At 43.5% G+C, this 23,995-nt stretch overlaps 1 protein-coding gene across 10 annotated transcripts in view; it reads right to left on the minus strand.

Annotated features, from left to right (window-relative positions):
- Positions 1–23,995, minus strand: part of VPS35L (VPS35 endosomal protein sorting factor like) — a 1,435,757-nt gene that overhangs the window by 443,801 nt on the left and 967,961 nt on the right. For all 10 annotated transcript variants that reach the window (XM_073591197.1, XM_073591205.1, XM_073591203.1 and 7 more), the window contains one exon: positions 11,824–11,904. In XM_073591197.1, coding sequence (XP_073447298.1) covers positions 11,824–11,904 — 81 coding nt within the window. The remainder of the gene's footprint in view (positions 1–11,823; positions 11,905–23,995) is intronic.

Below are 23,995 nucleotides of genomic sequence, written 5' to 3' on the forward strand. Positions count from 1 at the left end.
TTGCTGTTCACGGATGCTCTCCATCTAATCTGACAGAGCTTATGCTATTTTGCAAAGAAGAATGGGCAAATATTTCACTCTCTAGATGTGCAAACCTGTTAGAGACATACCCAAAAAGACTTGCAGCTGTAATTGTAGCAAAAGGTGGTTCTACAAAGTATTGGCTCAAAGGGGGCTGAACACAAAATATACGCCACACTTTTCAGATATTTGTACAACATTTTGAAAACCATTTATCAGTTTCCTTCCACTTCACAATTATGAGCTACTTTTTTTGGTCTATCACAGGGGTAATGAATTAAAATTTACTGAGGTCCGGTCAGCAAAAAAAAATTTCCAGCAGAGGTCTGAACATCATGTTACTACCCGTGGCACTTTTTTTACATGTGCCAAACCGCATGTTGCTGCGGCACTATTTTTGAAAAAAATGTCAAAGACGTCTTTCTCTGTGTTTCTTGCGGGTAGTCAAGGCCATTAAAATGGGCTGACCTACCCACGACGTGTGCACCTAATGCACATGTACAGATCTGAACCCATTCTTACATCAACATCCTCAATCCCCAGTGCACATCAGAGTCCTCTCCCTCTTGACGAGTGTCCTCAGGTCCTCCTTTATATCACCCCCCCTCCACAGTAATGTTCTCACACTTCCTTGACACCAACCCCCCCCCCTACAGTACTGTCCTTTGCCCCTATTTACATTATCCCCCCACATTACAGTCCTCAGCCAACCCACATTATTATGTTTAGCCCATTCACATTACTGTCCTCATTGCCCCCACATTACATTTCTCAGGTCCCTCACATCACAGTCCTTAGTCTCCCCCAATTTAATGTTCTCAGCCTCCCACTTTATTGTCCACAGCTCCCTTCACCGTAATGTCCACAGCTCCCCACTGTATTGTCCATAGCTCTCCCACTGTAAAGTCCACAGCTCCCCCACTGTACTGTCCACAGCTTCCCCACTGTACTGTCCACAGCTTCCCCACTGTACTGTCCACAGCTTCCCCACTGTACTGTCCACAGCTTCCCCACTGTAATTTCCGCAGACCCCCACTGTAATGTCTGCAGCTCCCCCCACTGTAATGTCTGCAGCCCCCTCTCCCCCACTGTAATGTCCGCAGCTCCCCCACTGTAATGTCCGCAGCTCCCCCACTGTAATGTCCGCAGCTCCTCCCACTGTAATGTCCACAGCCCCCCACTGTAATGTCCACAGCCCCCCACTGTAATGTCCACAGCTCCCCCCACTGTAATGTCCGCAGCCCCCTCCTCCCTACTGTATTGTCCACAGCCCCTCCCACTGTAATGTCCACAGCCCCCCCCACTGTAATGTCCACAGCCCCCCCCCACTGTAATGTCCACAGCCCCCCCACTGTAATGTCCACAGCCCCCCCACTGTAATGTCCACAGCCCCCCCCCCACTGTAATGTTCACAGCCCCCCCCACTGTAATGTCCACAGCTCCCCCCACTGTATTGTCCGCAGCCCCCTCACTGTAATGTCCACAGCCCCCCCAACGTAATGTTCACATCTCCCCCATACATCACAGTCCGCTCAGCCTCCCCCACCCTGATGTCCTCAGCCCACCACATCACAGCCTTCAACAACTACACTTCAATGTCCTTAGCGAGTCAGCACACACTTTCCTCCTCCTCAGCTTTTCATATTAGTGTCCTCATTCCCTGTAACTTCGGCCCCTCCCTCACTTACCTTGCACAGACCAAAAATCGAAGGGAGGCACAGCATGTCTCGGATGGGGGGCAGGTGTTGCAAGATGGTGATTGGTTGCTAAGACCACCCTTCATCCTAGCAGCCAATCACCTGCTTGTTAACCTCTGGCAGCTCCTCCCTCCATCCAGAACTGTCCTGCCTCCCTCTGTCGGCTCTGAGAGGATTACAGAGACTGCAGGGGGAAGAAAATGCTGCTAAATGGAGGTACCGCGTCGGGCTGCATAGGACAGTGAGTCGGTCAGCATTTGGCCCGCAGTCCGCCATTTAGTGATGCCTGGTCTATCACATAAAATTGCATATATACATATATTTTTAAAAGGCACTGTAGCAGGCCCATCACCTTAGCTTTTTGATTATTTACATCATATTATTTGTATTCACATACACTTTTGCTATTCATTCTATTGTTTTCTGTATTCATCATTTGTGTTTAGTTTTTGCTCATTGTTAATTCCTACCAGGGGGTTGGCACCCCTATAGGGTGTTTATTGCTTCACTTATTTAAATTTATATTTAGCTTTATTGAGCAGTGCATGATTTTTAAAATTTTTTTTTTATTGTTTATTGAGGTGTTGGAACACATTGGGGTTTTTGCGGCACCTCTAGGATCTTCATTTGTCACCTGGCAGCGCAAGATCATTTTATTGATAAATGTAGCAAAATACATTTTGGCCTATATTTATGAAGAGAGATTATTTGCAAAAATGTATAACAGAGCCTAAGAAAAACATGTTTTTTAAAAAAAATAAAAAACCCAGTGGTGATTACTTATTAATGCGGGGGTGTGGCCAGCACACGAGTATGGCCACTTAGACCGCGAGCTCTGCCGAAGAGACGACTGCCGGGGCAAAATAAAGCATCCCAGAGCACCGAGGAGCACCAATTTTGGGAGCCAGAGCTGCGGGCACTATTGAGGGAACATGTCAAAGCGACGAAAAGAGCAGAGGAAACCAGGTTGGATGCCGGACTTCTTCTCCCCGCTTCTTCACGAGGCCACATGAAGGAGAGACGGTAGACAGGCCCAGTTAACAAGGGATCACATCTCAAGCACTCACACAACCACCACAGCAACTCCAGGGCCTCATCCACCTCCACAAGCCCTGCTAAATCTAAGCCCAGGATATCCCACAAACCTGACACCCCAACAGATCTACATGTATCCACTCTGTCCATGGATGACACAAGAGAATTGCATGACTCCATCCTGGCCTTCCCAACAACCAACCAGCCAATCATGGACACCACTGTAATGGACATGCTAGTATCATCAAGGAGTTGGTACAAGGCCACAATGATATGCAAGACAATTTTGACTGGATAAAATCCAAATTGATGGACCTAGAGGACAGGTCCAGATTCAATAACGTCAAAATCAGAGAAGTCCCTGAATCCATCAAAAATAGTGATCTATAAGCTTATTTCACTAAAATACTCCAGGAGGCTCTCCCGGACTTCCCCCTTGAGGAGCCTGCTATAGACAGAATCCAGAGAGATACTATAGCACAAATACATGTCAGGGCTGGGCTCAGCCCTTCTCTGAGCTGGCCGCTCAACTGTTGGCTAATTGCCAGCTCCCATCTCGCCCCACAGTTACTCAGCTGTTGATGACCCTGCTCGTCAGTCCTGCCTACTTAAACCCTCCAGTCCAGAGGAGCACTGCCTTCGCCTTGGTCACATCACAAGAAACTATCTCCAGCATTCCTATTTAATGACTGGCTTTGCTGACATCCCTTCTGGCTCCAGATCCTGCTTGCTGTTCCACTACTTTTATCCCTGACTTCTGGCTTGGCTGAGTATCTGTTCCGGTTACTGAACTTTAGCTACTGAACTTCTATCTCGGTCTGATTTCATGGCTTCTGACTGTAGGTGAAGGCCATAAATTCAGAAGATGCAGTCAATCCACTTGTTGGTAATATTTTTTCCAGATTGGATGAACTGGATCACCGCATGGATCAGTTCGACATGGCGTTACAAATGCTCCTGAGTCGCACAACTCACCTGGAATCTCCCACTCTGGCCTGATACAACTTGTTGCAGGCCGACCCTGTTGCTGCTCCAGACTCTGTGCAGGCACCCGCCTCGAGTATTACTTCTATTAGAGGTATGTCTGGTTCCGCTCCACTTCCCCAGCGATTTGGGGGAGATCCAGTCCAATGCAGAGGGTTTCTCAACCAGGTTGAGATATACTTTGAGATGCTGCCCCAGGCGTTTCCCATGGACAAAAGCAAAGTAGGTTTTGTGATATCTTTGCTTTCTGAGAGAGCCTTGGCCTGGCCAAACCCTCTATGGGAGATGCTAAAAACCTGTTGTCTTGCGTTACCCTGAGTTTGTAGCTTTGTTTAAAAGGGTATTTGACGTTCCCGCACCCTCTGCTTCTGCTGCCAAGTGCCTCATGTCCATCAGAGTACGAGAACTGTTGCCGACTACGCCATTGAATTCCGTATTCTGGCAGCAGAGATTGCGTGGAACAATGAGAGGTCCTCATGGCTGCTTTTTTTCATGGTCTCTCGGATACCATCAAGGATGAGATAGCAGCCCGAGATATACCCACTGAGCTGGAGAAGTTGATCACGTTTGCCATCCTCATTGACTCCAGACTCAGAGAGACTCTCTTTTAAGGAGCGCTTGCGGAAGCCTCCTGTACATTTGTCTCCGAGCTTTGCAGTCCCTGCTGTGCCTCCCTCACCTCCCATGCCTCCTGGTACCGAGTCGGCAGTGCAGGTAAACCTATGCACTTGGGTTTCACGCATCTCTCTGCAGATGAGAGAGCCATTAGGAGGAGGGAGAGATTGTGCCTTTATTGTGGCCAGGCAGGTCACTTTTTGAAGTCCTGTCCTACCCATTCAGGGAATGCCTGAACCTTGAGGTCCTGTCACGGACAGACCTTAAGGTGGCGTTGTTTAATCCCCAGTTATCCAGAAGGATAAGCCCTGGTTTTGGTCACCCTTTCTTGGGCTGAGTCGTCCGTCAAGATACAGGCTCTAATCGACTCTGGGGCTGTAGGCCTGTTCATTGATGCTGCCTTTGTATCGAAGCACTCAATTCTGCTGCAGCCGTGTGACACTCCACTTGCCATTGAGGCTCTTGACAGGAGACCTCTACAGCCTGCCCAAGTAACGCATGAGACGATTCTGTTGTCCATGACCGTAAGGGCTCTTCACCATGAGATAATCCAATTCCAAGTTATTTCCTCACCTAAGTTTTCACTGGTTATTGGTTATCCTTGATTACAGAGGCACAACCCCTCTTGATTGGCTCCGTGCTGAGGTTCTCTCCTGGTCACCACAATGCAGAGAGACATGCTTCCAGAAGGTAGCCAAGGTCCTGTGCACCTCTTCACTCTCCTCCCTGCCACAATTTTAGCGATGTCTTTGACAAAAGTAAAGCCCGTAGTCTGCCTCCACACCGATCGTATGATTGCGCAATTGACCTTCAGCCTGGTGCCATACCCCCTCGTGGCCGGCTTTACACTTTGTGGGTCTTGAAGGATAAGGCCATGGAGGAGTATGTTGCAGACGCACTTTCTCGAGGTTTCATCGGCAAATCCTCATCTCCTGCTGGTGCCGGTTTCGTCCTTGTGAAGAAGAAGAGTGGTGAACTTAGACCTTGTATTGATTATAGGGGCTCAATCATTTCATGATTAAGAATGTCTATCTGATTTCGTTGATTGCAGAGTTATTTGACCGCCTCAAGGGAGCAGCAATTTTCACAAAGCTTGATTTGAGAGGGGCATACAATCTTGTGAGGCTTAAGGAGGGCGACGAGTGGAAAACTGCGTTTAATACCAGAACAGGCCATTATGAGTACCTCGTAATGCCTTTTGGCCTTTGTAATGCCCTGGCAGTTTTCAAGGAATTTATTAACAATGTCCTCCGAGATTTGTTGCAGTTATGTGTGGTGGTTTATCTCAATGATATCCTCATATTTTCCAAGTCCCTGGAGAGCCACCACACAGATGTCTGTCGTGTGCTTCAGAAAGTAAGAGAGAACAATTTCTATTGTAAACTGGAGAAGTGCGAGTTCCATCATGAACAGGTTAAATTCCTGCGCTATGTCATTTCCACTGCTGGTTTTTCGATGGACCCAGAGAAACTTTCGGCAGTCCTACAGTTGCCCTGACCTGTGGGTTTACAACCTCTATAGCGTTTCCTGGGCTTTGCCAACTATTATTGGAAGTTTATTCGTAACTTCTCATCTCTAGTCAAGCCCCTGACTGATATGACCAGAAAGGAAGGTAACCCACAGAGTTTGTCTCCGGAGTCCATTAAGGTCTTTGAGAGTCTCAAGGCTGCCTTTGCTTCTGCTCCTGTGTTGGCACATCCTGATCCTACATTACCTTTTATCCTCGAGGTTGATGCTTCTGAGACTGGTGTTGGCGCCCTCCTGTCTCAAAGTCCTACCTCAGAGCGCTATGCATCCTTGTGGCTACTTTTCCAAGAAATTGTCACCTGCGGAGTGCAATTATGAGATTGGTGACAGAGAGCTGTTGGCGATCATTTTAGCCCTGAAAGAATGGAGAAATCTCCTCGAAGGTACCACTGTGCTGGTTCTCATTCTTACTGACCATAAGAATCTCATATTCTTGTCTGAGGCTAAACGCCTCTCTCCTAGAAATGCGCAATGGGCTCTTTTCTTGTCAAGTTTCAATTACATTGTCTCATTCTTACCCGGTACTAAGAAAGTAAGGGCTGATGCCTTGTCACGACAATTTTCCTCCACTTCCATATTGGAGTCGGTTCCAGTTCCTGTGATTCCTCCTGATCGTATTCTGGCTACGGTTCGCACCAGTCTCACTTCTCCTTTGGGTGACAAAATTCTTGCTGCTCAGGTCCATGCTCCTCCTGAGAAACCTTGTGACTGCTGCTTTGTCCCAGAGAGTCTCCGTACTGCTGTGCTCCAGACTTACTATTCGCCCAAGGCAGCTGGCCACCCTGGGAAGAATCAACTCCTTTGGGCCATTTCCCAACAATTCTGGTGGCCTAGTCTACGTACTGATGTAACTGACTTTGTAGCTGCCTGTTCCATGTGTGCTCAGAGTAAGTCTCCACGACACCTTCCAGTGGGCCTCCTACAACCCATACCCAATGGAGAGAGGCTCTGGACCCACCTGTCTATGGATTTCATTGTGGAGTTACCCAACTCCCAAGGAAACACTGTTATCCTTATGGTGGTTGACCGGTTCTCTATGATGTGTCATTGTATTCCACTTAAAAAGTTGCCTACGTTGCTATATTTCTGACCATCATAACAACAGGTCAGACTGATTACCGTGGGCAGTTTGCTCACAACAGTGCCTTGAATTCTGCTTCCCGATTGTCCGCGTTTATGGCGAATTATGGTTTCCAACCTTCCATGTTGCCTGACTCGGTTGTTCCAAAGAGTATTCCTGCATTAGAGGAGCATCTCCATAAGTACAGACTCCATGCTGACCGCAGACGCCTGCCTGTGTCTTCCTACCAGGTTGGGGACAGGGTCTGGCTGTCATCTTGCATCCTCCGACTTTGTGTTGCCTCACTGAAGTTCGCACCTCGATTTATTGGGCCTTTCTGTATTCTTCACAGGATTAACCCAGTGGCTTACGCATTAGACCTTCCTTCTAATATGCATATTTCAAACGTATTTCATGTCTCCTTAATAAAACCTTTGGTCTGCGACCGCTTTACCACCTTGGTGCCACGTCCTCACCCGGTACAGGTTAAGAACCATGAGGAGTATTTAGTACAGTCCATTGTTCACTCCCGTGGGTTCCGTGGGTGCATACAGTACCTGGTGCATTGGAAAGGGTACAGTCCGGAGGAACGCTCTTGGATCTCATCCTCAGACGCACATGCCCCTGTCGTCCTCTGTGATTTCCATAGACGTTTTCCCCTCAAGCCTGGTGGTCCTCCGAGGGGGAGGGGTCGTCGAGGAGGGGGTACAGTCAGGGCTGGGCTCAGCCCTTCCTTCTCTGAGCTGGCCGCTCAGCTGTTGGCTAATTGCCAGCTCCCATCTCTCTCCACAGTTACTCAGCTGTTGATGATCCTGCTTGTCAGTCCTGCCTACTTAAGCCGTCCAGTCCAGAGGAGCTCTGCCTTCGCCTTGGTCACATCACAAGAAACTATTTCATGCATTCCTGTATAAAGACTGGCTTTGCTGAAATCCTTTCTGGCTCCAGATCCTGCTTGCTGTTCCACCACTTTTATCCCTGACTTCTGGCTCGGCTGAGTATCCGTTCCGGTTACTGAACTTCAGCTATGTTTGGACTACGTTTGTTCTTTTTACTTTTATTATTAAACAAGTGTGATTTAACTTTACTTCTTCTCGGTCTGATTTCTGACAATACACTTGTAGAGATCTAAAGAGAAGCTGGTGGCTTTCACAAGGAAACCTGGTAGCTGGCCAGTGTATGCAAGTCCTCTCATTCTTTGCTGACCTCTCACAATATATGCTCCAATGCGGGATAAACCTAGCCACCGTTACAAAAGCGCTAAGGAATCACAACATACTGTATAGGTGCAATTACACTGCTAACCTACAGATAACGAAGGGAAATTATTGCTTCATGATCTCTACTATGGATGAAGGGCTTCGCTTGCTGAGAGAATGGGCAATTATCACTCCTTTAACTTCGGCACCCAATAGCTCTCCACGACATGAAGTGCACCCAGATACAGAAGAAGGATGAGGTGCTCAGCACAATTACCGAACAACCATCCTAGGACCTTGGCAGGTCCCTTTGCTGTTGAATTGAGTAGTTAATCAGTTCTATTTACCTCAGGAATTAGCAGATCAATCTCTGCTCAGATTGCGGCTGGAATCGTTCCTTTTTATATCAAGTGAACGAGTCACCGGTTTTGGTGACAATCACTTGCATCTCCTTTATACATTAAAACCTTGGTTTAAGAGCATCTTGCAAGACCAGCAAAATTTTTAAATACATTTTGACTTGATATACAAGCGATGTCTTGATATACATGTAGCGTCATGTCACAACTGAGTGTAAAAGAGAAGAGAGGCACCACTAAGTGTACGCTGGAACTTTCTGTGCGTGCATGGTCCCGGGAGAACGAGCGAGGCTGTATTTGCGTATGACGCAAATCCTTGTGCTCCTTTACTGCGCATGTGCGGTGAAGCCGCGTGCACCATGGCCACTAAACAACTGCTAAGTCCAGCGGCGCTTTTACAAATGCACGTGCGTCATGGCCGCCAAACAACTGCTGAACACAGTAGCACTCTTGCGAACGCACGTGCGCCATGGTGAACTAAAGCAAAATGGTGTACCATCGTACAGGTAAGAAACAGCCAGACACAAGCAAAAAAGGTACACTTTTCCAACACCCACAGTTAGCTAAAAACTCACCTGTATGGTTACCGCATATAGACGTCCAGCCTCTAGCTAGCTTGACTGATTGTTACAATCACTGGGACACCCCACAATAATAAAGGGGTTTCACTTACCTGTCCAGGCGCAGGGCAGCTTAGAAACTAAGACCCCAAATTTCACCCATCATGGCGGGTTGCTGGCACTTGAGGACCTTCAAGGACTGGGTACCCTTTTCATGTTTAGGGTCCACTCCCTTGGGCCTGTACAGCACCCTGCAAGAATGCCTTAGCACAGTGGTGTCCAGGATTCCACTTCGCAGGGTCCAGCACCCAGAGGCCGCATTACAGGCAAAACCTTGCAGGATGTTGCGTCTTCTTTGCAAGGCTCGCATACCATTTATCTAAGCATATAAAGCCTGTGTCAAATGGATCCAATCGGTCAAACCCTTGATTCATTTAAGAACCGTTTGTGAGACTAGAGACGTGGAGCTCAGAGAGCTCAAGCAAACCATGCCATCCACCTTGCAGACACTGGTAAAAAACTGAAGTGCTTCCTGTGTGGGAGGGGTTATATAGGTCATCACTTCCTGTCTGAAGACCTTTGGTCTACTAGTGTCCATTCACCTGGAGACAGAGTATAACCAGTAGGTAATGATTAGCCTGTGTGTCCCACGATGTATGAAAAAGAAAAAAAAAAAGTTTTATTTCCACTGCTAGACCCATAAGGGTCTCTAGCGGTCTTGGACTCATTGCCATTACTTGTTGATTCCATGAATCTGAATACTGCATAGGAGGGTGGAGAGCGGAGATTTGCAGTACTTTTTTTTTTTTTTACACATGCATTTATGGACGTCTCTGCAATGCGCCCAAAATGCACATTAACAGCATAGACAGGTTAAAGGCTTTGATATATACAGTGGGGACGGAAAGTTTTCAGACCCCCTTAAATTTTTCACTCTGTTATATTGCAGCCATTTGCTAAAATCATTTAAGTTCATTTTTTTCCTCAATGTACACAGCACCCCATATTGACAGAAAAACACAGAATTGTTGACATTTCTGCAGATTTATTAAAAAAGAAAAACTAAAATATCACATGGTCCTAAGTATTTAGACCCTTTGCTGTGACACTCATATTTAACTCAGGTGCTGTCCATTTCTTCTGATCATCCTTGAGATGGTTCTACACCTTCATTTGAGTCCAGCTGTGTTTGATTATACTGATTGGGCTTGATTAGGAAAGCCACACACCTGTCTATATAAGACCTTACAGCTCACAGTGCATGTCAGAGCAAATGAGAATCATTAGGTCAAAGGAACTGCCGAAAGAGCTCAGAGACAGAATTGTGGCAAGGCACAGATCTGGCCAAGGTTACAAAAAAATCCTGCTGCACTTAAGGTTCTTAAGAGCACAGTGGCCTCCATAATCCTTAAATGGAAGACGTTTGGGATGACCAGAACCCTTCCTAGAGCTGGCCGTCCGGCCAAACTGAGCTATCGGGGGAGAAGAGCCTTGGTGAGAGAAGTAAAGAAGAACCCAAAGATCACTGTGCCTGAGCTCCAGAGATGCAGTCGGGAGATGGGAGAAAGTTGTAGAAAGTCAACCATCACTGCAGCCCTCCACCAGTCGGGGCTTTATGGCAGAGTGGCCCGACGGAAGCCTCCCTTCAGTGCAAGACACATGAAAGCCTGCATGGAGTTTGCTAAAAAAAACACCTGAAGGACTCCAAGATGGTGAGAAATAAGATTCTCTGGTCTGATGAGACCAACTTTTTGGCCTTAATTCTAAGCGGTATGTGTAGAGAAAACCAGGCACTGCTCATCACCTGTCCAATACAGTCCCAACAGTGAAGCATGGTGGTGGCAGCATCATGCTGTGGGGGTGTTTTTCAGCTGCAGGGACAGGACGACTGGTTGCAATTGAGGGAAAGATGAATGCGGCCAAGTACAGAGATATCCTGGATGAAAACCTTCCCCAGAGTGCTCAGGACCTCAGACTGGGCCGAAGGTTTATCTTCCAACATGACAATGACCCTAAGCACACAGCTAAAATAACAAAGGAGTGGCTTCACAACTCCGTGACTGTTCTTGAATGGCCCAGCCAGAGCCCTGACTTAAACCCAATTGAGCATCTCTGGAGAGACCTAAAAATGGCTGTCCACCAACGTTTACCATGCAACCTGACAGAACTGGAGAGGATCTGCAAGGAGGAATGGCAGAGGATCCCCAAATCCAGGTGTGAAAAACTTGTTGCATTTTTCCCAAAAAGACTCATGGCTGTATTAGATCAAAAGGGTGCTTCTACTAAATACTGAGGAAAGGGTCTGAATACTTAGGACCATGTGATATTTCAGTTTTTCTTTTTTAATAAATGTGCAAAAATGTCAACAATTCTGTGTTTTTCTGTCAATATGGGGTGCTGTGTGTACATTAATGAGGAAAAAAATGAACTTAAATGATTTTAGCAAATGGCTGCAATATAACTAAGAGTGAAACATTTAAGGGGGTCTGAATACTTTCCCTCCCCACTTTATATATAACTGCTGTGTGAAATTAGCATTACACCTTTAAATTTGGCTGGGGTTATTCTTTAACAATATGTTTACAAAAAAATAAGAAGTTTTCAAATCAAATGATCATCACAGAACACCAATAGTTGGACCATGTAACCACCTTCCCATTCCCATTTTCTATCAGTTTGACTGTATGCACAGACAAAACTTTTTTTATCATCTCTAGTTCCATTCTATTTAAGCAAATAACCAGTAAAGTAAAATGCAGAAAATCTCACTTCACAGAATCGTGCATCGTCTTACAGACATGGAGCAGAGCATTCAGCATGACTGGATCCTTAGTTGCTTCCTGTTGATTCCTATAGGAAAGATATTTAAAACATTATATATACACAAACACACACACACATACACAGATGTGAAAACCAATCAAGAGCATAACAATTGTGATGGCAATATAAATGAGACTTTACCGCCACTGTTACTATATATGCAGTATATGTGAAATAACAAATATATTTCAGCTTAGATGAAGGGAGTTCCAGGATGGACCTACACTAAAAAGGAAGGCTTGGTGTATTTCATAAAACAGTACCATTAGCAAAAACGAAAAAGTGCAGTAAGTCATGTCAACCAGCTTTATGTTTACTTATGAGCTGGATTCTGACCTGTTGCTTTACTATGCAGATTACGATTTGTTTAAGTATGTTAACACCCTACAAGCACAAAAAATACTTTTAGGTCCATTAAATATTTTTGCTTTATTTAATCAAAATGTATCTAAAGCAATCTGAGCATGTGTCAATTTTAAATACAGGACAAAACAAAACAAAAACAAAAAAAAACTTGTCCCAGAGCAGAAAAACAAACCAATTAATTGGTTAATGAATCAAGATTGGATATTCATACACTGAAGAGATACAGACTTCCAAGTAGGATATATTTTTTACACCCAAATTGGAAATTGTATTAAATATTGGAAAACAGGTGTAGGCTAAAGCCTCGTACACACGATCAGATTTTCCGACGGGAATTGTGTGATGACAGGCTGTTGGCGGAAAATCCAACTGTTTGTATGCTCCATCGGACAATTGTTGTCGGATTTTCCGCAGACAGATGTCTGTTGTCGGATTTGCCGAGCGTGTGTACACAAGTCATTCGGACAAAAGTCCAAAGTACAAACACGCATGCTCAGAAGCAAGGACGAGCCGGAAACAGTCGGTCTTGTAAAACTAGCGTTCATAATGGAGAAATCACATTTGTGATGCTGCAAATTATGAAATCTAGAAATGCAGTGCACATTCTCTTCTTCTTTATAGTAATGAAGCTGCTTTGCTGGTGATACTGACGGAGTTCTGCCAAACGTATTTAAAAAGGGTTTTTTTTTTCTAGTAATATCAAGAAGATTTTTTTTTTTGGGGGGGGTCAAGTTACCACAACACCATTATCCCATAGTTTTTCAGATCAAAGACGTGTAAGAAAGGGGGTGAAAATACTGCGCTAAACCCAAAGTGAACGTGAAAGAAAAAAATATACAAATAATAATAAGCTGCTCACACACAAAGTCATAATAGCAATATAACAATTGATTGTATGGGACACTTACATTCTGATTCAGCGGTACTGGAATTTTTTGGGGAATGAGTACTGTAATTTTTTTTAATATTGAATTAAGGTGAGGTTTAAGACGCACGTTGTCGAACTCACTTCCAGTTCTGCCATGATGGGAGGCGGACCTATACAAATATGTAATTGATGTATAGTTTATATATTTAGTAGCAATGTGGGGAGGTCAGGATATGCCGCAGCTGAAGACTAGTCAAAACGCGTCGGTCCAGCACCTCCTGCTTCCCATATTGCTTTTATAATATTTTTTGTGATCACTTTTATCTCATATCCTACAATTCATTGTATGGTATTTTTATCTCCAATAAACCAATTTTGGTTGACCTGCACCATGTGGAGCTTCCTTTTTTTCCCTTATGTTTGAGCACCGATGATTACCCTCTAATTACTACCAATTTTTTTGGATTGGTTTGGTTGTATGTTGAATGTCAGAGTTTTACAATGCCTCATGGGAAGTGTAGTTCAGCAACAGCTGGAGGGCCGTAGTTTGGACATCCCTGATCTATTGGATACTATACATGTGGACATTTGGCCATTGGATTATTGTAGTTCATTACAATCATTCCATATCACTTTGTATATTTTTATGTCACATACATCTGTATTCGTTTACAGGTTATTTTGATTCATTTCATTTTAACCTTCACTTATTTAAGGTGGCTTTTTTGTTTTTTCCTTTTACCAAGTCACATTCGTTCAGCGCTACACTATTTGTTTGATATTTCAGATCAAAGATACAACTATGTTGGTGTCCCTTGTTAATTTTACATTGTATTTTTTAAATGTATCTGCCTACTCCCAAGCTGTCATTTTAAGTAAAACACATAGCCAAGTATTTTTCAAATTCATTTTTTTTATTATTTAATAGGGATCACAAGAAGATCCTATAAAAATCACAAGGAAGGCAGTGATGGAGAAACTATGGGAATGGGGAAGCCTTTGTACCTCAGGGCAGACCTCAATTCTGTGAAGAGCAAAATCAGGAACTGTGGGAGCTGTGGTGGCTGTAGAGGTGGTGGGGCATCTAAATCTGAAATATTTGTTTTTGAGGAAATTTGTCCCCTCCCCGCTTGTTGAGGAGCTGCAGAATTAATTCCTCGCACATCCTCCTTTGCTCCCCATCCATGTCTCTTAACTTATTCGCTGTCAGACAGCCAAATGCCTCAGCTGCATCTGGGGCCATACTGATGGCTGCTGTTGCATGGCTGAGGAAGGCAGATGTGGCCTCGTCTAGGTTCCTGCTCTTCCTGGCCCTTTTAACAGGAGGGAGTAGGGGAGGGATCTGAGACCCTCTGTGGCTGCTGGCCACTGGCTGCTTCAAACTGCCACTTTCCTGTGTATGAAAATGGGACATAATTAGTATATATATATATATAATTTTTTAAACATTTTGGTCATCAATCACACACAATTTTGAGCTCATGACTGTTGCAAATTGAATGTGGAGAAATGGAAAAGACTATCATTCTGACCCCAGCATTTTTCCTTCTTGTCCCAATCATTTTTGGCCACTACTGTCTATTGATATGGAAACCACTTTGTTAAGGCAGGCTTTTTTAAACAATAACGTCTAGTTATCATCGTTTTTGGATACAAATATGTTCAACAATGCTATACCTGGGTCAAGCTGGGCTCCTCCACATCTTCATTCTGTGTCGAAGGACCAGGGTGGAACTCAGGAGCAGTGGCCTCCTCTGATGTGGAAGAGAGTGTTGAGTGATGGCCTGGGTTGGGTTGGACAAAAAACGAAGGCTGTGGTGGTACCACAGCCTGCGGACATATATGTCATGTGCTGATGCTCCCGATCTCTGTGATTCCTGGACCTTCTTGCGCTTCTTTTGCTCTTCACAAAATTTAAAGACGGCCCTGGAGTACAGAGGCTTCACCAATTCCAGAAGTTTCTCCATCGCTGCCTTCTTCTTGATTTTATTAGTAATCCCTAATTTTCACCTTCCACAGACAGGGTAGCTCCCGGTATTGATTGATAAATTGAGGCAAGAAGACGGGCGCAGTGAATTTATCCACCATGATCAATTATTTATCTGATGCCTGCAAGACAGAATACAAGACAAACCATAATGTCAGGCTTAACTCATAATCTAGTCCCAATATAGGCCTCAATCTAAGCAGTATAGGCCACTAACCACCGATGCACCAATTTACAATTGTACCTTCGTTTTATGTCTCCTTTTGCGTGTTGGCGATGGCGATCATTCGTCCTCCACGCCCAGATCGTTCCTACGACCGTTACATTGATCACACGCTATGGCTTTATATAGACTTCTCATGCGTGAAACTCCACCCCTGTCCTTTCTAGTGTATTCCCGGCCTCTTCTCTTTCAGTGGGAGAGCAAATGGCGGTGAGACAGTAAGTGTGTGGTGAGAGCAGCAATGATGAAAACCCGGAAAAAACTACTTCCAGATCCAGGAGGAGCTATAAGACCACAAATATGTCGTTTGAAGAAATGGTGGAGATGGTGGACATCTTAGTGAGGACCGACTATGATGGGAAGCATGGACCTTACAGAAACCCAAATGCAGAGAAAGGCCAAGATCAAGTTGTGAGAAGTCTGCACAGGAATTTTGGGGTATGACAAAACAAGGATCAGTTGAGAAAACGCTGGTCAGACCTTAAATTAAGAGAGGAAGATCAGTATAGAAAGATCATGAAAGTGCTGCAAAAAAAGTATTTGTACTGTGTTCCTATTATTACTTTCATGCTGGTTCATGTTCTTTTCTTTACTGTTCTACAGTTTAAAATGGCAAGTTTTAGTTTCTTGGACACAGGAATCTTTTGAGGAACATGAAACATAGTTTTGATTGAGCACTAATACTTCGTTATTGGGAGATACACGTTAAATGCATTTGTTATGCCATATTTTGATGTAACATAAGTTCATTAGATTGTTGTTTAGATGTGTTCGTAACTAATGAAATGTCAACTTTATCCAGTGTCAGTAGAGGACACTCAGCAGCTGTTATGCAGCTGGACGCAGGAGCACCAGTGTGGGACACCATAACACCCTTGTTATGGTGTCTCACACAGGTGCTCCAGTGGATACTAGGGTTATCTCCATGTGTGAAACTTGCACAAAATAGATAAGTATTCCTGCTTTGGAAAGGGAAAACAATCATGTATTCAGCTTGGATCTCTGCCAAAACAGACAATAGAAAGACACTTCCAAACAATGTTTCATATTACTATTTCTGGATTCACATAGGGGAGAAAAGAAGAGCAACATCTGAGCTGTGTGGGAACACCAGTAACCCAGCACCTCCTGAAGTTCCGGAAAGTCAACTCACCACACACCATGAAGATGATATTGCTGCTGATGTGCAGGAACTACTGTGTGAAGTTCGTGAAACTGTGTCGACCACAGGTCAGTGTCTGAGACCACAACATCAAGTAATAGATGGATGCCTGCATATTTCTAATACATGGTGTGTTTTATGTTTTTTTTGGTGATGTGGATGTTGTGGAAGACACAACTCACTTCAGCAGTGCAAGTGCACAAATACTTATCAGTGAGCTCTTGGTTTGCAATAGGGAATTGGAGAAAATGAAAGAAAACATGCATGATCTCCAAAACAGAGTTATCAACATCAATCAATATCATCAATATTTTAGCTAACATTTAAAAGGCAAACATGTTTTTTTTTTTCCGTTCTATTGTACATGTGTTTGTACAGTTTGAAACTGACTAAACTCTGCACATTTTAATAGTTGCAACTGTTATATTTGAATGTACAATTTCACTTTAGCAAAAGATTGACATATGAAACTGCAACTCCATGACTTGTCTTTATCTTTTTGTTGCCTACATGATGTTAAACAGGATCAAACCGATGCGTTTCAACACTTGCAGCCTTCCTCAGATGAGTAATTATGCTTTAGATGAAACACATCAGCTTGTATCCCATTTACATTTTTGGTGAGAAAAAGAGGAATCATTGAGTTGCCAGCTCCTATTTTAACTTTGCCCATTTCTCAGGGTGGTTTGCTCCACCCCTGCTACAGCACCAAATTGGACACAACACATTGTTGAATATGGTGGGGTAGCTTGTCCAAAACTATTGTCATGTACAAAAAGCTTGAAGGTGTGCTCTCACGCATTGTACAAATATCCATGTTTTGTAGATTAATATTTCACCCAAAAACTTGAATACCTTCACCAGTTTTAGTTACACGTTTACCTGTAATTTTTGTCGTTTTCTAAGAAACTTGTATAAGAAATGTGGTTGTTAGCCAAGTTACATCTGAAAAAGTAGGAACCAACTTTGTGTCTTTCCTTGCTTCTTTAGGAATACTGTATTTTGTTTGCAGGAAAGTACAAATCTGTACTTTATTAATTTAGGATGCAAATCGGTTTGGGCAACAAAGCCTTATGTGGCGAGTGCAAAAATCAATATAAGCCCTGGTTCACATTGATGCTATTTGGAAATCACGCTACTTCACTTGAAGTTGCGCGATTTCTAAGTAGCACGGTCAGCGCGATTTCAGGTGCTACATGATAGACATTTGTGTGGATTCATACCCAGATGTCTATTAAAGTTGCACCTGAAATTGGCAAAAGTAGTGCAGGAGCCACTTTTGCAAATTGGTGTGGCGTCGCTAATTCTGTGTTGCACCGACAGTGCTATTGCCTCCAATAGTCATGCAATTTTATCTCTGAAATCGCATGATAAATCGCTCCAATATGAACCTAGGCTTTAGTGTCCAAGGTCAGCGTTTCTCCACTCCACTTCTCTAGGTGCACCACCAGGTCCTGTTTTCTGTATTTTCCTCAGTATAAAAACGACTGTGTGAATTACTAACCTTGAAAATTACATCATCACCTGTGACAAAAGCAAAACCTGACCTGGGAATGCATCTGTAGGAGAGTTGGGAAACACTGCCCTAAGTAATGTTAATTGTAATCTTTATGTGTTTTTAAGAATTGCAAAGCCAAAATTTGAAGATGCCCACAAATGGTGCCAAACGACTCTTATTTCCCTCATAATCCCATGTCTAAAAGGTGTGCCTTTCCCTACATCGTTTGCTAAAGCCACAAAACACACAGTGGATCAACATGTGCTAGCTCCCATCATGGGGTATCAATGGATGCGTTTTGGGGGTGCAACCCCTTCCTCTTACCTACTTTAGTTATGAGGAAGGGGTTGCACCCCCAAAACACGTCCATTTATACCCTGTGATGGGAGATAGCACATATTGACACACTGTGTGTTTTGGGGCTTTATAAACTAACCTGTTTATACCTATACACATTTAGGCAGGGGATCATAAAGGACATTTAACAGTTATGCCTCTACATGGACGTGGCTTCAAATTTTGGCTTTTAGAGGGGTGAGATCACCCCACCTGAGGAAGGCAACATCAAACAGTCTTGGGATACTAATGTCTCATATGGCCTTCACTTTAACAAACTCGAACTTTGTAAGTTCCTAAGTTGGGGATGTGTATCTTATCTTTTCAAACACGCCTGTTTAGCCCCAAAAAAGGCAAAATAATGGCAAACATACATGTTTATACGCCAAGATGTTGGTTTGTTATAAAACCTTAAAACGCACATGTGAATGTGCTTTGAGTAAAATGTTTTTTTCCTAAACAATGCGTGGCTTATTTCAATGCTCAATACCAGTGTATTTAAGTTGGTGTAGTTACAGTGATAACATACTCTAAAATGTGCCCAGCTCAAGCAACTTTATGGCTTCAAAGAAATTAAAGGAGTTTAAAAAGCATAATGTTTTCAAACTTAATGCATTAGATGAATATATACGAGATAAAACAGCCGATCACATTAAGCAAACAAATGTGAAGAGACACATAATATCCAATCGGCGCTCCTGTCAAATTACTGGGAATTGACACAATTGCATATAAAGTAAAATGCACATATAATAGCTAAACGGTAAATCGCAGATCTGACAAGTGAATGAACGTGAAGATAAAGTCCGTGGTTAACCGCATAAGTGGATATAGAAAGGGAAATGGTCGGATAGTGCACCAATCACCGTATTCAAAGCCCGTGCTCCACACGCCCCTCTGGGGTTCAAACTCACAACAAAATTGCAGATAATAAGCATTCACGATCTCCCACTGATTTACTGCTGGGCCGGCTTGGAAATCCACATCATCCACATATATAAGTAAAGAAAATAGGCTCCACATAGAGTAGTACTATTTTCCAAAAGTTTTATTAAAGATGTGTGTTGTCCAAGATATAAAAAATAGCCTGTTTCATACAACTGCCGTCAATATCCTGTCATCCAGTGACTTAATGTCTAGTTTAAAGCTGACAATATTCAGCCAAAGGATTGGAGATGCCAGAAAGCAATGCGAAAGACACTGCAAACCAGTATACTGCTCAGTGCTAATCCTTCCCGAAGTCTGTGCTGGATATTAAAGTGCAGTGTATGGTAGATAAGTTCAATACGCCATGAGATCATTCCCTGATCGATTTCATCTTTATCAAAGGGGAAACCCCTTTGATAAAGGGAATAATCTCATGGTGTATTGAACTTATCTACCATACACTGCACTTTAATATCCAGCACAGACTTCGGGAAGGATTAGCATTAAGCGGTATACTGGTTCGCAGTGTCTTCCGCATTGCTTTCTGGCATCTCCGATCCTTTGGCTGAATACTGTCAGCTTTGAACTAGACATTAAGTCACTGGATGAGAGGATATTGACGGCAGTTGTATGAAACAGAAAGGCTATTTTTTTATATCTTGGACAATACACATCTTTAATAAAACTTTTGGAAAATAGTACTACTCTATGTGGAGCCTATTTTCTTTCCTTATATACGTGGATGATGTGGATTTCCAAGCCGGCCCAGCAGTAAATCGGTGGGAGATCGTGAATGCTTATTATCTGCAATTTTGTGGTGAGTTTGAACCCCAGAGGGGCGTGTGCAGTGGCAGTATGCAATTGTTTCAATTCTCAGTAATTTGACAGGAGCGCCACTTAGATATTATGTGTCTCTTCACATTTGTTTGCTTAATGTGATCGACTGTTTTATCTCATATATATTCACCTTTTAGTTTTAAGTGGCAGCCAGTTTATTTGTCTTACATTGTGACTAATCATAGTGTCATCATTTGTTAATCTGTTTGAAAACTCATTGCGCTAAGTTGGAAGGAGATAAGTGAGCTAAGTTTTTATTTCTTTCCTCTTTTTTGTTGTTTTAATGCATTAGATACATTAAGAACAAAAACAATGTGTGTGTAGCAGACCCACAGCACAACATAATAGCTGAAGAAGAGATTGTCACCTCATGTAGCAAATAAGGTATGTTTGCACTATTGTATAAAATGGACAAAAAAAAGGCCATTTGATAACCTATTATACAGATAAACACAGACAACCGCAGTTCAAATGAAATAGTAGTTTATGATAAAATAAAATTGTGATTCTGAATCAGCTACATTTTGCTGCCAAGCCACTGCCCCTCTACCCACAAAATATTCCATGTATTTTAGCCGGATATCTCTGGCATTTTGGGAGGGCAACCCTGCACTGGCAGATTCGAGAGCCTTCATGTTGCCCACCGACGGATGAGCTGCAGCCTCTTCAGCTGGGCCTGACACTGCGGGGTCCACATCAGCTGGCACTGAGGAAAGGTAGCTGCTAGCATTCCTCCGTAAAACATTGTGCAAGATACAACAGCACAATACGACATGGTTGATTTTATATTGTGCCAGGTTGATAGGTGTTAAAAACAGCCTGAAACGACTGGAGAGGATACCAAAGGCATTTTCAACCACCTTTCTGGCACGAGAGAGCCTGTAGTTAAAGATTCTCTGCTCTGGGGTGAGGTTCCTCATAGGAAAGGACTTCATAACATGTTACCCCAGAGCAAAGGCCTCATCTGCCACAAAAACAAAATTGAGGCCCTCAACATTGTCCTGAGCAGGTGGCAAATTTAAGGTGCCATTCTGGAGCCGATGGTAAAACTCAGTCTGCATTATGACACCTCCATCTGAGTCGCGGCTGTTTCTCCCAGCATCCAAAAAAAGGAACTCATACGTTGCAGAAACAACAGCTAGCAGGACTATGCTGCAAAAGCCCTTGTGATTGAAGTAATATGAGCCCGAGTTGGGTGGTGGGACAATCCTGACATGTTTCCCATCAATAGCACCACCACAGTTGGGAAAATACCACTGATGCTGGAACTGGCCTGCAACATCCTGTCATTGCTGTGGGTTGGAAGGAAACTGTGGAGTCAAAAAATAAACAATTACTACTTCTGCACATAACATTGCAAGCAGATTTGACACAAACATTCTTGGCCAACATAAGTATAAAATTGAATTGTAAGGTCAACTTATCAGATTCCTCACCCCCTCTGGTGGCCCATTAAAGTTTTTTTATGGTGGGGTGAGGTAATAAGTAGATGTTTTGGACAAATAACCCTCTCCACTTCCATGAGAGCTGAATGCATAAATAATGTGTGATACTTTGGCCAGCCCCTCCTTACTTACACTATTGGCAGCCCAGTGGACAGATAAGAAGTGTCCTAATCTAAAAATATGGATACACACTGTCCAAATTGAAGCACATTTTGCCATTCATAAATTACCTATCAAGATAATAGGATACAAAAACTTTCTACATTACAATTTGAAGGTAATCAGGCGGGCCCTTGCGCTACATGTTTTGGTGAATTCATCCAGAAATATGACCACCAAAGAGGTATAGTGTGTATGGGTTTTGCAAAATCAGCAGATAGAGTATTTGTATTGGTTGACTTAATTTTTTTTTTGGGGGGTTCCAAATGAGTTTGTGCCCCAAAAAATGGCCTCTTGCACGTTGCCTGAATTTAAGGACAACAATACCATTTGAGTACATTTTAGGGGGTGTTTAGGGTAAGCACAAAAATGTAGCCAACAAAATACATTGTTAAGTTACTAGGCTAGGTGTATATGGGCCCAGGATAGCATGCTGGTTAGTGGAGGAAAATACGCATGAAAGACATAAAAAGCTTACAGCATGCATGAGGACAAAGAGGACATTTACAGCATATTACAATAATGTAATTATGGAGTCAAGAAATTAATACATTAGCAAACATTACATAGAATGTGATGTTAAAGGCTAAAACTTACCCACAAATAGCCCTTCTGCAGGACTTAAATAATGGCAGTACAGGTCTCAGGAATAATGAGTCACAGAGCCTGGGGGGAAATCCCAGTTGTAAACTTGTGGTCCTGAAGACTTCTCCCCGTCGCCAAGTCCCGTAAGGTGGCTTTGAGCCTTTGCTCGGGTGTAATGGCAAGCCACATGCATGTGTCGTGCTTCTTAATATAGGGGGTCAGCAATGCCAAGAGACGGTGAAAGCAGGGGTCCATCATCTGGAGATAATTTCTAAAATCTTCAGGATTATTCTCCTGGAGCTCCCGCATCAAAGGCATATGAGAGAGAGAATTGGTCACAATTAAGCAACCAATACTTGGTCCAAGAACTCCTCCTCCTCCTGTTCCTGGACTTGGGTCAAAGCAATAGCTCCAAGCCTAATGATAGCACATTTTCTCCTCCGATAACGCAACATGGCTAGCTGACGAACGGCCATTCAGAAACGAACTGACAAGCACAAACTGAAAAGCGCAAATCAACACTCACCAAACTTCTACTAACTTACTTACTACTACTGCGAAATAAGCAGAAGGAGCCCAAAGGGTGGCGCATGACAATTGAACTTCCTCTTTATCGGCTCGTAGTACATCTAGTATGTCACTACGTTCGGGTTTGTTGGCCGACAATTGTGTGCCATTTGTATGCAAGACAAGTTTGGGGCCAACGCCCTTCAGACAAAGGTCCGCGGTTTTGTCGGCAGAAAATCCAATTGTGTGTACGAGGCATTTGTGTTAAATTCACTAAGTGAATAACCGGTGTGGGCTTAGTGTTCTATGTCCGCAATGGTGGAATACGTTGTAAAAAAGAGTTGCAAAAAATTTGGTAAGGAATACACAGGGAGTGGATGTTAAAGTGATGCTGCCAGGGGAGGGGCAACAAAATTACACAAAGTGAAAGAAAGCAGCTTTATACATACCTGTCCCATCAACCTGCTTGCTAAAGTTCCACTTTGTAGTAGACCTTCTGTTCAGATCCTATTTAACTTCTCTGACTGGTTGAACAGCCAGTTCCCCCTCTGGCCACTGTGGTTCCTCCTACTGACCCCCTAGCCACTATAGAAGACAATATTGATGAGGGAGTCTGCGAGAGAAACCACAGCACCCAACTAGGAATATGCTACTTCACACACCCAAGACTGTGGAATTGGATCAGTGCCGAGAGCTCTGCTACATCATAACATTTTTGAAAACCGGCAGTTACTGTAAGTATAAAACAACTTTATTTTAGGGTAGCGCCCATGTAATTTTATTGACCCCTCTGACAAGTGAGGCCTAAATAACAACCTAGTAAACTTGGAGAACATGAACAGAGGACCAAGTGGCCTTGCAAATCTGGGCTAAAGATGCTTGATGCTGAAAAGCTTGAGATACAGCCTTGGTGCAATGAACTTTAATGGAGAAGGGAGGACCCCTTTTCTTTAAGGGTCAATGGTCCTGGAAAAAAGTTGCCTGATCCATCTGAAAATTGTGGAGCGGGAAGCAGGATGTTCTCTAGGAGGTCCTACAGGTAGAACAAAGAATGAGTCAGTCTTGTGAACAGAGGCCGTGGATGCAAGTTAGTTCTTGACATCCCTGACTATGCAAACCAGTTTGAAATGAGTACAGGGATTCAGTAGAGCATTTACTGCAAAGGCTAAAGCATCCCTGGTCTTGGCTATGATTTCTTTCAGCTTGTTGAACTTGGAG

This window comes from Aquarana catesbeiana, linkage group LG06 (assembly GCF_042186555.1).
Source record: "Aquarana catesbeiana isolate 2022-GZ linkage group LG06, ASM4218655v1, whole genome shotgun sequence".
NCBI lineage: Eukaryota > Metazoa > Chordata > Amphibia > Anura > Ranidae > Aquarana > Aquarana catesbeiana.